Source organism: Camelus dromedarius, chromosome 26, assembly GCF_036321535.1.
Source record: "Camelus dromedarius isolate mCamDro1 chromosome 26, mCamDro1.pat, whole genome shotgun sequence".
Classification (NCBI taxonomy): Eukaryota; Metazoa; Chordata; class Mammalia; order Artiodactyla; family Camelidae; genus Camelus; species Camelus dromedarius.
In genome coordinates this window covers 7,533,162-7,548,562 of record NC_087461.1, presented here as the reverse complement: position 1 = coordinate 7,548,562, position 15,401 = coordinate 7,533,162, and the positions used below count along the sequence as shown (strand labels likewise).

At 47.2% G+C, this 15,401-nt stretch overlaps 1 protein-coding gene across 2 annotated transcripts in view; it reads left to right on the top strand.

Moving 5' to 3' along the window:
* Positions 1-15,401, top strand: part of CAMK1D (calcium/calmodulin dependent protein kinase ID) — a 344,198-nt gene that overhangs the window by 298,763 nt on the left and 30,034 nt on the right. For both annotated transcript variants that reach the window (XM_031444848.2, XM_031444847.2), the window contains exon 6: positions 10,793-10,868. In XM_031444848.2, the coding sequence (XP_031300708.1) occupies positions 10,793-10,868 (76 nt within the window). The remainder of the gene's footprint in view (positions 1-10,792; positions 10,869-15,401) is intronic.

Below are 15,401 nucleotides of genomic sequence, written 5' to 3'. Positions count from 1 at the left end.
AGGTAGCACGTTTGCAGGGTGAAGTAACTGACATATTTCAGAAGCAGCCTCACAAATGCTGGTGCGAGAGGGATCAGGAAACAATTCTTAGAGGAGGAGGGGCATGAAGGAAGGATGGAACTCGGGCTGAGATGAAGGGAGCCGTGGATGCGGTCCAGCGGGAGAACGAAGACCCAGAGTCGTGAGCTGCGTCTTGTATGCAGGGTCTGGGGGAAAGGCGCAGGCTCTCTTGGCTTCGAGGGAGGGCTTGCATCAATATGTTCTTGGAGATAATTTAGGAGAAATGATAGGGCCATCTGGAGGGAACCAGCTCCTCGGGGTAGTGTGGTGACGGTCTCCGTGGTATGGACCTGGATGTAGAATCCGTTCTGCTGAGTCAGATACAGCATTCCCTGTGGCATCACCAATACAAGATAGAAGTCAGAGCTAAGGACGTTTGTAAAATTACTTATTTGACTTGTTCTACTGCATTAATTAAAATATCCAGCTGGCTCTCTTGAATCACTGAAGAGAAACACTAAGTCACAGAAAAGCATCCGTCTCAGCCGAGTAATCGATCAGAGACTAAAGACAGCAAAAGCACTTCTGTTGGCAGAGGAAAGCCCATTGCTTAGTTTCTTGATGTTGCTCTTTGCATGGTGATGTGATTTCTTAGATTCTGTGGGTCTCCTGCTCCTGGTTTGAGAAGGAAAATTAAACTCTTTTAAAAGAACTTCAAACTGTGGCTCCAGATGAAGCGACAAAGGGCCTCACCAGAGGAGGGCAAACGTGTGTCCTCTTACTTACTCTTCTGAAGAAGGAGTCTGTCTTTTTCAGGAATTGTAAACTTCACTTTTAGAAAGGGCGGGAAAGCTGGGGTGGTGCTGGGGTGGCCCTGGGGCGGCAGGACTTTTAACTGCTCTGTGATGTTTGATTTTGAACTAAATGAGACTTCTTTTTTTTTTTTTCTCATCGAGCCTTATTGAGTGATGACCCTTGCTTTGCAATATTCCACTTGGGGTGTGCACCAGCAGCCAGTCTTTTCATCAGTGGGTGTTATTCAAAAATAAGACGGAGCATTTATGTCTGATCCATGCTTGTGCTTGGAAGCGGAGCTACATCGTGGTTCTTTAGAGGGTGGCTAATTGGTAGGTTACTTAAACTGTGGAGAGGGAGTCATTTCTTCCTGAAATGTAGCTGCCTGCACAGACATTGCAGAAGGCTTTGGTCAGCCCGTGCCTAAAGGAGTTTCAGCAGGTTTCACTGAGTTCTCTTCTAAATGGAAATGGAGGCCAGTTGGTCAACATTCTTGGCGTATTTTTTCATTATTAGAAGAATGCTCTTAATTCATGGGATCATCACATTTTTAAAGCTTGAGGAAGGGCTTGAGGTTAGGATGAGAGCTGGGAAATGGGGATTCCAGGAATACTGCAATATTGGAGTGAGGACCTGTTCCCAGAGTCCCCCAGCCTGTCGTCGGTGGCAGTCACAATAGTGGGTCTTGGGTGCGAGATTCTGTGTATCTCTGCCATTGGTTCGGTTCAAGGGAGGTCTGAGCCCTGCCCTCAGACTCTTGGGTTCTCAGTTTCTCTCTTGTAAAATAAGTGTGCTGAACTGATGGACCTCCGTGATTTTTTTTTTCTGGTTCCCCCATCCTGTATTTCTCCAGATGTGTAACTTAGTAACCTTTAAGTGGATAAATATTCATGTCAAGGAAATTGACTGTCACTTTCCCCCATCCTTACTCAGAACAGACAGGAAAAACCTCAGCTAGGTTGACATCATCCATTTCTGTCCTCTTGAGCAAGCTGAGCCATGGCAGTTCCTTTTATCTTGGCTCCTAGACCCTCTGTTTCTAATGCTTTAATCTTCCCTCTTCTGTGTGGTCATTCTTTCCAAGAGAGCTTGGTTTTTATTTGCTGTTCACTTAAATACCGTATTTAAGTACACGGCTATGAACATGACATCAGTGTTCTCACCCTCTCAAACAGTTAGCGTTGAAACAGGACTTTATGTAACTGACAAGTTGTCGCATGGGGCACAGCTAAGTAGGCGGAGGACTCAGATAAGAACTTTCTCTTCTCTCTCAGCAGCTACTCAGTGACAGCTACTCAGCAGCGACCGTTCCATCACACTGGGAGCTGCCAGCAGACCCCGCTTGTCAGGAAGAACAGGGCCCCCCACGTGGGGAGACTTGCAGGGCCCATGGTTAGCCTGGACGTAATGATTGTGGACGTGGGCAAAGTCAACCCAGCCCTGCCTTGGAGGAACCCCCACCCCGCAGGTTCAGTCCCCCTAAATCCCTCTTAACACCGTTTGTGAAGCACTTTCCATCCTTTTAGAATTCCTTAACAGCTCCTCTCTAAATCTTTAACATTGGGACGGAGTTTCATGGTTTCTAAACTGGTACCATTTTGTGGTGGCAGAGAGGAAAGAAACACTACGGCATTTTGTAACTTTTCTTTTAATGATTATAAACCCCAACATTGGAATGACTGGAACAGCCTTTTTCATTCTGAAGTGCAGCGCATCAGATTTCAGAAGCGAGGATGGGCGTATGTGCAAAGTAGCCATCCGGTTGCGGTCACAAGTGGGTTAGGGCGGAGGCTGAATCTTGGGACCACCTGTACGGAACACATTACAGGGCGATTCGCTGCCACACTGCTCTGAAATGCCTTACTCAGAGCATTTTTCTTCCTCCACCGCACAGAGTTCCAGGTCTCTCCCACATTTTAAAACACCGGACACCAGCTGCCCTCCCATTTTCCTCCCCCTTCCTGTGTCTGAGCCTAGCTCCACCACCCACCAGCCACATTTTGGCCTCAGAAGCGTTTGAATAGTAACCCAGCTCAGATCGGACTGGTAATGAGAAACCAGGATGGTGCTCTTATGGGGGACTCTTCATGCCTGTGGTAAAATTCAAGAAGCTACTAGGAAAATCCAAATGAGCTGCCCTTCTGTGAGGCATTTTTAGTAAATTACAACTGTAAGGGAGGATGAGAAAGGAGCCTCTAACCGGGAGGAAGAGAGCGGTGCTGGCCCAGGAACCTTGTGCTCCCCTTCACCTCTGCAACTTCCGGCTGAAGACAAACCCCAGGCAAGGAATGATTCTGCATTTCAGCTGCATTTTTATTTGCAAACAATCCAGACTGCAATAGTCCAAACCCAGGTGAAGTAACACCTGTTTATTAAGATGCTCACAATAAAGTCTCTCATTATCTGGGGTTTTCCTTTTTAATACCCCTCCTGCTGAAAATTCTAATGACAGGAAGCAGACCTGAGTAAACATACACAAGACGGCTTCCTTGTTGTGATGCATCGTAATTACATTGTAACATAATGTCTTACTGAGGCCTCACTCTCCTCTGAGTTGTATGCCTGACTCGTATTTTCATTGATCTTTAGAATTTTGTTTACCATCTCTGAGCAGGCCACTGCTGGGTAGAAATGTCATCCTTCCCTCCCACCGCTTAAACAAAATCCTTCTCTCCACCTCGGTGATACGCGGTGTCGCTCACTGTGCGGAACCACACTGCAGTCTGGTTTGAGACCCTCTCCTCTTGTCAGGCTCTGTGGATCCATGGATAGCGCACTGGACTTATGAAACTCTCTGCTCTTATCCACCAGCAAAGGAGCCATGCTCCCTCCCACCATCTAGGGAAATTCCTCAAGGATAGGAAGATGTGGATGAAGTATCTAGCCCTGGACACAGATCCCTAATAGTACAGTTAGCTATCTGGATCCATGGGTTCCACTTCCTCAATTCAACCCACTGCAGATCAAACATACTTTTAAAAATTTGCCTGAAGCCTTGAAAAAACAAAACTTGAATTCACTGCATGCCTGCAATGATTTACACAGACTGTATGGGTGCTAGAGATGATGTAAAGTGTATGGGAGGGTGTCGGTGAGATGTAAATGCTACTCTATTTTATGTGTGGGGCTTTGGCATCCACTGATTTTGGCACTGGCCGGGGGCCCTGCACCCTCTACCCTGTGGATACTGGGGGGAAACGTGCCTTAGAATGAAGGGACACGTGCAGCCATCCAGGTGAGCGCACATTCTTTCCCATGAACGCCTAACCCCAGGACAGAGTGGCAGGTGTCCTTCAAGATGGGAAACTGAGGCATAGAAACACAATAAATTGCAGATGCACTGGTGCAGAGCCCAGCCTGGAATCCTGTCCTCTCGCTCAGTGCTGGTCAGGGGTGAGAGATGCTGGTGCCACTCTGTGTGCACAATCTAACCATTTTAAAGCCCGCATGGAAGTTCAGCTCTCTCCCATTAGATCACCTACTTTTCTTTTAGACCCCTTCCTCTCAAGACCTTATCACACTGCCCAGCCTGTCTAGCAGAGAGGAGCTTGAAGTCAGTCCCCCAGCCCTGTGACCTCCTTTCATGAGCTGCTTGGGAAAAGCCATGATATTAAAAGAAGTCTTCACTACCTCTGACCATGACTGGCTCTCGTGTGTCAGAGCCTCTTCCTCCCCATCATGACACGCATCAAGTTCAAGTCAAATGCCTTTCTCTGTGGTGGCCTCCGGGAGGCGAGGCCAGCCAGCAGGGGCAACAGATAACCCTTAGACAAAGCCATAGGCTGGCTGATTCATCCAAATCCCGGCACCCGTTTCCCCTCCCTTACTTCTCATGTAGTTACAGAATGATGCACTGCAGCTCTCCTGCTCCCAGATCCTTACACCTGCTGCTTTATTCTTAAGAGAACAACGTGAAGGCATATTCTCACAGCACCACTAGCCCCGGCTGTATCTTTCCCATTCTTTTTGTCTGCACCTTCCCTGTCATTTGACTGTTGAAAGTAATACATTCTTTCCTTGGATACTTTTGAGTTTTATTTAGAGTAAGTTCAGTATTTTCAGAGTCTGATTTAGACCGAGTTAACTCAGCCCCATCTTGCCCTGACCTTGTCTGAATCTGATCATCGTCCTTAGGAAGGCAGCTGAGACTGGCATTACGTCTGTGGCTTGTGTCTACCCTCAACCCCCCGGAGGACAAGTGTGCCATGGGGACAGGGCCCAGGCGGGCTTTTTTCACCCCTAAACCCAGGGCCTGGAATGGGATGCAACCCATTAAATGACTGAATAAAGAGAAACCCCACCACCCTGGTTCTGGCTCTCAGTTTCCGGCATGGATGGCTGCTCCTTCCACCTTGGGCTGCCCCCTGATTGTGTCCCTGTCCTTGTCCCACTGAGTGTGGTCAGCTCTGAAGTACTGAGAAGAGTGGTCCTCAGGCATCTGCACAGGTGAACAAGTCACCTCGAATGTGAACGTGGTTAACACGGTGAGATCCCCGTCTCCCGTCTCCCGTCTCCCATTGCACAGACTGTTCTCAGCACATCCTTGGATGCAGGAAAAGGGAAAATTCCTTTTCTGTTTTACTAGAGCCCGAGGATGGGTTACCACGGCCCCCACCCCTACAAGCCACTGTCCTCGTTTCCAGTTACACTTGGTTAAGCCCTTTTTCCCCTCTTTCCCTCTTCAGTAAGGAAAATGGGCAACTTAATTGTTTTAAAAACAACATGAAAGGTCTCTGAAATTCCTCTTTTCTTCTTTTTGTAATCTCTGGAGTTCTTCCCTTTACCAGGAATCCTTGCTCTAAATCAATATAAAGCAGCTCGGTTTCTAGAAGACATTTCCCACCAAGTGGAATTTTCCACCGTGGGTTGGTAGTGAATCTCAAAGCAGTAAATTCAATTATTTAAAATTTTGAACCTACTGTTTTACTAAAGAGCGTGGGTTCAGCCTGGAGCTCAGAAGGAGGGAACATCTATCCGCAGATACCTCCAGCAGCTTGTGGGACGCTCTGCAGAGGCTGCTGGTTTACATGGAGATAAATTCTGTTTACTGGTGTAAATTAAACAGGCTGATGGGATACTGTTTCTATGGGGAATAATCAAGAAAATGGAATGAATAGAAGTTCTGAGAGATCATTCAACAGAGTATCTTTTCTGCTGTTTAGCCCTAAAACTAGTCATTCTGAAATCTCTTTGAGGAAAACTTTTAAAAGGAAAGCAGCATGAATTACAGACATCCACACACAGAGAATTAGGGCTAATTCTGCCTCTTTTATCCCCCGAATTCATGTCAGAAATAATTTGCTTAAGGACATGTATTTAACAATTGATCTTACCTGTACCTAATACAGGTCCCTGCCAAAGTTCATTTGTCGCCCTTTCTGTTTTTTCCTGTACCTATTCACTGAAAATATTTGAGGCAGCTAAGTTTATTTTTAAATCAGTTGTCTGAGTTTGGAAAACATTTTCTTATAGAAAAAGTGGTGTGTGTGTTGAGAAGGTTGGGTGTAGTTGAATCTCCATTTAGTGAACAATCAGAAAGTTCTGCTCCCTGCAAATCCAGGCTAGAGGTGTCTCCCTGCCCTCCAGCTGCACGAAGCCTAGGACTCGACTGTGGGCCATGCTACAGTAAAGGGGTGTGTAAGGAACAGTGGGGGTGTGCAGGAGCTAGTGTGTTACAGGATTTTGGTGACTAGACCTGAGAACCCAGCTGTCATGCCCAACGCATGTCACCCAGGTTGAGCTGCCCTCACCCCACTCTATTCTCTCCCCCTCTGAAAGGCTGACTTCAGCCCAGCCTACAGGGCAGGAAGGAGGTTGGACCTGCCACCTTTCTTGTATTCATCCCTTCAACACCTCCCAGTGGATGGGTCTCTCTACTGCGACTGATAGCCACTGATGGCCCCCAGGGACCAGGCCTTGAAATGAATGGGAGGAACACATGTGTCCTGTCCACTTGAATCTTTCCCTCATATTATGGCTGTGCCAGGAAACTAAGACCTTCCCTGCTCTGCCTGGGGGCCGATGGCATCACAGACAGCCACAGTGCCTTAGAATGACTGCTCTCTTTGTCATTAACTCCAATTAAGTTATTTCGACTCAAAGCCTCCCTCTATTCGAAGGTGTGGGGGTGGCCAGAGCCATTGCCAACCTCCCATTCCGCACGAGTCGTGATGGGTACAGTGAGAAGAGAACATTATTTCTCCTTGATTAAGAAGTTCTTCAGCATCTGCTGACGGTGCCGGGGGAGAGATGGGATGGTGGTGGCGGTGCAGAGGACCCTTATTACCTTCCCAGGTTCCAGATGGACTGGGCTCTGGGCCTCCTCTGTTGTCTCAAAGTTTGCAAATTGGATTCTGTGACTCTTTGGAATTACAGCTGAATTGTTGCCCAACTGGTGTAAGATGGATGACATAACGTGAGGGAGTTTGGCTGGTTCTCAAAGGGAAAACTGGTCTCTGAAAAGATGAGAGAGAGAAGGGGATTCTCCCAGCACCACCTGCTACTCCAGAGCTGAAAGGGGTCAAGGGGACAAAGGCAGAGGACTGAAACCCCCCGGTGGCAACAGGTTGGCTAGACAGTGGCGGCAGCGGCAGGGCCTGGGAGGAGACGGGGAGGGAAACATCCCTGTTGATCTCGGGGGTCCTTTGTGACCTGGTCAGCGTATCGAGGCCATATCAAACTGTCAGGAGGGTTTTGAGTCGTGCCTGAGATTTTTTTTTTTTTTTTTCAAGAATTACTATGAGATAAGAAGTTAGCTATTTAAAGCTAGCGGGGGTTAGAATGTAGGTGGGATTGTTGAAACAATGTCCCAAAAAACATTTGGTTCCAGGAATCCTATCACAAGAGAGATTAGAATTTAGGCCATGTGTGTGTGCGCCATGATACAATTTTTAAAATATTTCAAGTTGGTGAGAATTTTATTTGAAGTCAGTTTGCTTTTTTGTCTTTTTAATCATGACATTACACGTTTGGCTTCACCCCTGGATGCGTTTCAGATGCAATTAAGAACCTCATCTCATGGCAAATGGTTGGCCAGCCTCCAGTCAGTTAACAAATGTTTCTGTTTCGTTGTTGTTGCTCCAGATAAGATACAACACCAAAAAGAACAAGAAATGTTTGGCACAAGTCCGCAGTTTCACCCCCAGTGTGGATACCCTGGTGTTTGTTAATCATTTAGAATTTTCCCCTAAATCAGAAATCTTTTTATTAAAAAATCATATACATTGATGTTAGAAAGTTTACCATCTAAACAAAAATCTTACATTTAAAAAAATTATCTCAGTGTTATCTGTGGCTTCAAGACCCTCAATGTCGAGTAAATCCAAGTTCCAAGTTGCATCAAAATCAGTGACTTGCTTTTCAAGCATCTACAGTCCGTCTGCTGACTCTCCAGAATGCTGGCGAATGTGCCAGACAGACTGAAGGCAAAGGGCTTCACACACCAGTGCCCCCAGGTGTGTGGATTTCAGGAGGGGAACCGTGTTCTTTATTCTTTTGTTTGCTGAACAATGGATGGTGGCCAGGACTTTCTGCTTTCTAACAGCTGATGACAAGGAGGAGGATTTTTTTTTTTTTTAAAGAATCCTTCCTCCCACATCCGCAGAACAAACTGAGGATGGAGAGCTCAGGAGAACACCGAGGATTGGCTCTTCCTAGATACTTGCTTTACAGGGGCCGAGTCTTACCCTCCAGGCCCCCTCCATACGTCGTGCCTCGGGGGACCAATCGGCCCCATCTTTGCTCATAAGCCACAGCATCAGCTGTCAAAGGTGCTGACAGCTTCCTTCCCCAAGCTCCTTCCCCGTGTATCTGTCACTGTCGCCAGGTACGTGATGTTAGTTTGTGCTTTAAGTCCTGTGCTGAGTCCCAAGTGCCTTGGTGCCCTCTGACACTTGGCTCCGTGGAGTGTTTGGGCCAAACTGTCTCCCCAGCTCCGCATCGAGCCCTGCAGACCCCGTGATGCGGGAGCCAGGGCCTCAGCCCCCAGGTTGGTGCGGTGCTCCTGCCAGCTGCTCTCTGCTTTGCTGGGAGGTGGAGCTGGGGCAGATGTTGCTCTGTGAGCCTTCTCTGCCTCTTCTGAACTTTCCATCAGGCCACGAGGATGACCCTGCAGGCTCAGAAATGTGCTCCTTGCAGAAGCAGTCACCTCCCACCATCTGTGACGCGTGGCCACTCAGACCAGAACGTCGGCTCCGAGAGCACCTGCCTCCTAAATCAGCCAGTCACTGTGGCGAATGGCTCCCTTTGGTCAGCTGCTGTCATAGAAGTGTCGAGAAGAATGCTCTTAGCAGTTACAGGGGAAAGGAGGCACCGAAGCAGGCAGCCCGCTCCCCGTTGTCCGAGGCCCCTCTTCAGAGTGGGGGTTCCCTGGCCTTGTAGCTCTCTCTCCTTTTGCTGCTGTGTTGAGGGCAAACAAAGCAAAGAAAAGATGTACAGATTTATTTATTTTGTTCTTGTTAAATTAAAAAAAAAAAAAAAAAAAGCCTGATGGGATGTTTAGAGGAACTGGAGCTGAAACCTAAAATGAGATTTGGGGATTATCTGTGGATTGTATCTCTTGCCACCAGAACCAGAAACATCCAACAACAGTTTGTATACGTCCGTGTTCTTGCTCCGGAAGGTACTTATCTGCCACAGAATGAGGGGATTTCCCTGTTAGTTTTTCTGCAAAAAGGCTCTCCTTGCAGAAACTCTCACCTTAATAGTCAGGAGGCTCCAGGAGAAGGGGCTGGGACAGGGTAAGAGTCACACTCAGCCCGAGCTGGTCCATGTCTTCTGTGTGGCGTCCGCAAAGGCACTTCTCTCGGCCCATTTTCCTTATTGATCAGATGTAGGTAATGGTGGTTGTCAGAACTGCTGAAAGGGTGGCAGTAAAAAGGTTTATGAATGCCCGGGATAAGACCCAGACCATGGCAGGCACCTAATTCGGGTTAGGTCAGGGCGGCGTCGTAGAGGCCCGCTGACAGCTGGGTCCTGTGGGTGGGTCCCTTGACCTGGGTCCCTGCACACCCTCGCCTGGAACTCGGGAATCAAGATGGTGACGGTAACTCGGCTCTTCACCACTCACCCAACTTGGCCTCTGCCAAGTGCCTTGTAAGCTCTGCTGTTACTACCTCTGCCTTCTTCAATTTTCCGGGAAGCCCATGCTGGACACTCCAATCAGACGTGTTCGCATGAAAAGGAGATTTTACTCCTGAAGGTTTTTACTGTGTTTCTTGTGTCTATTTACTCTTTACACAAATATGTGTGGCAGACGCTGCTGGGCGCCGGACACCGCATGGGTGTCCAGCCCTGGGCGCTGGCCACAGGCCAGGAATGGGAAGTGTGGGAAGAGTGCAAAAGGAGCCCCAGCCCTGGACGGATGATGCCTGATGAGCAGTGGGTTAGGACCGGGGAAGTGAGATTAAATAGCAGTTTTCCTGTTTCGCAGATGAGAAAACAAAATGGTAGTACTGATGGATGACCTGCCTCAAACCTTAGAGCAGGAACTCAGAGCAGGCCTAACGCAGGAGCCCAGGGACCAGATTTTAGGTCTAACCTTGATTTGAAGCTCCAGGAAGGCAGAGGGCGGGGGCTTCGCTCTCCTGTCCCCGCAGCACCTAGGAAGGCCCTACACATGGGCCGAAGATGCTTCCTTGAATTGATTCGAGGTGAAGTCACACCCCAGGCCCCGAACTGAGTAATGCCCTCCTCTCTCTCTCTCTGGTCTGAGCTGTAGTGCTTAGCTGGGCATAAAATAGCCTCCTGCAAAATGTTTGTTGATTGACTGATAACCTCCAGTCACACACACATGCACATGGACACACACACATAGATACTCTCACTTTTTTCTAGTTAGAAAAGCCAACAGATACATCAGATTGTATCCGTCTCCTCTGTTGGTAGAATCATGGAAAGTTCAGCCCGAGTAGCAGACACCAGAAGCAAAACACAAACAGCCGCCGTACGTCTGAGTCCTTTAAATGGTCAGCTTGTGTCTCTCCTTTGTCATTTCCAGCTCCGGAGGTCCTGGCCCAGAAACCCTACAGCAAAGCCGTTGACTGCTGGTCCATCGGGGTGATCGCCTACATCTTGTAAGTATGGCTTGCTGCCTTGGCTTCTTTTTCCCTTTTATTATTATTTTTTAATTGTAGCAAAATGCACATTTAACTTGGCACACAGAATTTACCATTTTAACCATTTTTAAGAGTACAATTCCGTGGCATCAAGCACACCCACACCGTCAGCACCAGCCATCTCCAGAACTTCATCTTTGCAGACTGGAACCTGTCCGTATCCAACCCTCTCCCCGAGCCCCTGCCCCCAGCCCCTGGTAACCGCCATTCTGCTTTCTGTCTCTATGAATTTGACTTCTCTCAGTGTTTCACGTAAGTGGAATCATCAAGTTTCTGTCCTTTTTTGCCTGTTTTTTTTCATTTAGCATGATGTCCTCAAGGTTCATCCATGTTGTAGCATGTTCAGAATTCCATTCTTTTTTTGAGGCTGAATTATATTCCATCGTGTGTGTAGACTAACTTCTGTTGATGCATTCATCCATCCCTGGGCGCTTGGATGGGCTCCACCTTTTGGCTCTTGTGAATAATGCTGTGATGATCACAGGTGTGCAAGTATCTGTTCGAGTCCTGCTTTCAGTGCTTTTGGGTGTAGATCCAGAAGGGGAATTGCTGGGTCCTGTAGTAATTCTATGTTTTAACTGCTTGAGGACCTGTCATACCATTTTCCAAAGCAACACCACCATTTTACATTCCCAACAATGACTCCCCGGGGTCCAGTTTCTCTACATCCTTGCTAACACTTCTTTTCCATTTTTTGGTAATGTCTGTCCTTAGTGTGAAGCAGTATCTCATTCTGGGTTTGATTGGCATTTCTCTCTTTTTTTTTTTTTTGGCCCTCTACATTTTTTTTCATTGAAGTATAGTCACTTATAATGTGTTAATTTCTGGTGGACAGCACAATGTCCCAGTCATGCATATACATGTATATTCATTTTCATATTCTTTTTCATTAAAGGGTATTTATTACAGGATATTGAATATAGTTCCCTGTGCTACACAGAAGAAATTTGGGGTTTTTTTAAATCTTTTTTTATATATAGTGGTTAACATTTGCAAATCTCAAACTCCTAAATTTATCCCTTCCCACCCCCTTTCCCCGGTAACCGTAAGACTGTTTACTATGTTTGTGAGTCTGTTTCTGTTTTGTAGATAACTTCATTAGTGTCCTCTTTTCTTTTTTTTTTTTTTTTTAAGATTCCACATATGAGTGATATCATATGGTATTTTTCTTTCTCTGTCTGGCTTACCTCACTTACATGATGATCTCTAGGTCCATCCATGTTTCTGCCAATGGCATGATTTCATTCTTTTTTATGGCTGAGTAGTATTCCATTGTATACATATACCACAACTTCTTTATCCAGTCCTCTGTCGATGGATGATTGGCATTTATCTTATGGCCAGTGATGCTGAGCATCTTTTCATGCATCACCTGGGCTTTTCTGGGGATACAAACCTCTCTGAAAATATGACATCTCCAACACTTATCACAATAAGAAAAAATGTGATGAAAACCAAAATTTAGCCCTTGAATTCCCCCATTTCTTATCTCCACAACCCAGGAAATGCCATCATAGGTCAAAGGCTTGTTGCAATTATTTTCAGATGATCAATTTGGGTGTTTTCTTTGTTATGTTCTGTTTTGCTGAAGTCCACTGTAAAGTTATTTTGAAGTTACATTTTTTTTTTTGCAATGATACTTTGAAAGACTTTCTTTGGAACATGCTTTTGGGGTGAGTTTAGGCTGAGTGTCTGTAATGGATAGGAAGTGAATTTCTCCTCCTGATCCTCCCCAAGGAAGGGAACGTTTCATAACTGATAGAGCCCGCTGCGCACAGTGAAAGGTTGTGAAGGATTGTGATTGGAGTCTGACAGTGGCATCCTCAGGGAAGGCTGGAAATGCACCCCCCCATGTTGGTTTTGTCTCATTATCTGGGAAGCAAATGGTTTTTCTACAGCATGTGTTCATCTGGGCAGGTTTTACAGCAAGGCGTAGATCCAGCTGACAGCTCCCGCAGATTCCTGCCATTCTCGCGGGAGAATTTATCCATTATAATATACTTGGCCTGAAGGGCTCCCACTTTTGGAATTAGGGAAAGGCCAGATTCATCTGAGCCACAAAACTAACATATTGCACTTACATAATGCTTTCGGCTCCAAGGCTCGCTGACCACCTTCTGCAGTAGTTTCTTCCTTTGTGTTGGGGGAGGTGGGTTCTAGACCCTTTTAAGAATCTAATGAAAGCTCTGGGCCCTCTTCCCCATTAAGTTCACACACGTACAATTTTGCATACCATGCTGGTGGGTCCTGGGTGAGCAGACACTGGCCATGGGCCCTACATTATTTACTTGGCTCCCTGAGCCCTCAACTGCAATTCTTATCCCTGCCCAACTTGAGTGTGAAGGACTTAGAGAAATGATCTGGCCTTCTGCTTACTCGTGCCTTGACAACTGTCCTGAATCTTGAACCACTGCGCTGGTCTGCACTAGTGTCTGTAGATTCCTTCTGTATGTATAATTTACATATGATTATCTCCCTGGGAAGTCTTGGCGTCGGGGCAGGATGTATCAGGATGGCCATGAGGAGGTGCGTACTGCATTATTGGGACAAGCAGCTTAAAACTAAGCAGTGGTGCCTTAGTCAGCTCGTGCTGCTCTAACACAATACCATGGCCTGGTGGCTTAGCCAGCTGACATTTATTTCTCACAGTTCTGGAGGCTGGAAGTCCAGCTGTCCCACGGGGACCAGGGCAGAGCCCCTCGTTCCTCGTGTCACCTGTAATGGGAAAGCTGTTAGCCTCTGTCATTGTTGGGAGTGCAGCCTGATTATCTTCCTTTGATAAACCTGTCACGCTGAGATATCAGATTGCAGCAACAGTAGCCGTGGCAGGCACCACATTTTCCCCTCTCCGCATGCCATGCAGACATTCTTCATTTTGTCAGTGCAGATCCTTGATGAATTGGTACTCTTTTGATCTCCACACTCATTTCTGTTATCCATCACTTGGAAGGAGAAATATTTTTTCCTGTCAAGGATGCTCATTTTTTTAAAAGCACTTTTGACGGGTCCTTACCCTGCCAGGAATCTTCCTCTGGGGATCAGGACTTGCAAAATACATCTTTGCCTGCAGCTTAAGCTACTGGGAAGGAATGAGGATGGAGTGGGCTGGACACTGTGATGAGTGTGTTGGTGTCTAGTCTGATGAGGTTGACTCAGCCAAGAAATACATTTGCCTCATCAAGATGAGGACCAGCACCCTGTGAACCGAACTCGATTTTGTGATCCGGTAGGCTGCCTTTCTACTCGCAACTTCAAGGAGATTCTTTAATGATCTCTTGCCTAAATTATGCCCAGGGATACAACATGTTGTGGAGAGAAACACAGTGAATGTTTGCAGACTGAAAAACAAAGAAAGACCTTATGGAGAAGAGGGTGTTAGGGCAGGCTGGATGGTTAGGGTGGGGGCACTTACCCATGCCATGCCCTCTGACCTCTCTGCCTAGAAGACACCCCAGGCAAATACTTACACTGATCCCCTTACTTGGTGACTGGCCTCCTGTGCTGTTCAGTTTTTAAAACGAGGTCACATAAGTTGACCCAGTAGACACGGCGTAATTAGCTTCGGAAGAGAGGAATCAAGAGTGTCTAACCTGCATACTTATGTCCGTCTTCTGAGACAAAGGACGTCCTCACCACAGCAGTCACCATTACTTTCAACCACTGGCAGCTGTCTTCTTGTGGATGCATATGTCCCAGGAAGACGGCGTGAACCCAGGTTTCAGCTGGAGAGAATGCAGCGTCATCACGGAGCCCCACGCCTGGGGTACTACGATGGTTGTTACTACTCGGTATGGGGGATGGTAACCCTAATGAGAATAATCAAGTGGCGTTGTCAGCAGGCAGAAATCATCTTCTTATTTTCGTAAGCTGTGCAGAGTGGGACAGCGCCTCATTGAGGCCACCACCACGGGCCCACGGTCTGGCCTCTGGCTTTAGACGTTTAGAAACAAAATCAGATCTGTTGCTCCGTCTTGTTCAGATAATCCCAGTGAACTGACTCACACTTGCCGGACTCAAAAGAGATTAAAGACCACACACACAACTGGAGTGCCCAGTTACAAGTCATCGTGAGATGCGTGCCCCGTGAGGTCACTGAATATGCAGATCGTCAGACTAGCAAGTTCTCTCCCCCGTAGGAAATGCTCCAGGAGAAACCAAGTTCAAAACAGCAGTTTCCTCCGTGAGTGAGGGACCAGAGCGGGGGAGTGGGACAGCTTCGGATGTCTCCATAGAGCCTGTCATGGGCTCCGGGTCACCTTCCTCCCCAAAGGGCATTTCCATCAAGGGGCACAGCTCTTCACAGTGGCTGGTCAGAGTGGCCACGTGCAGACGGTTCTTACACCTGCCTCTCCTTCCTCCGGCCTTGAAGACCAGCCACCACCGTGCTCTCCTGTGCTATTCCAGCATCATTGTTTTTGTTTCAGCCTGCACTTATGGTTGGTTATAATTCCCAGGTTCACTGATTCTACTTCACTGACCGCATTTCAGTGT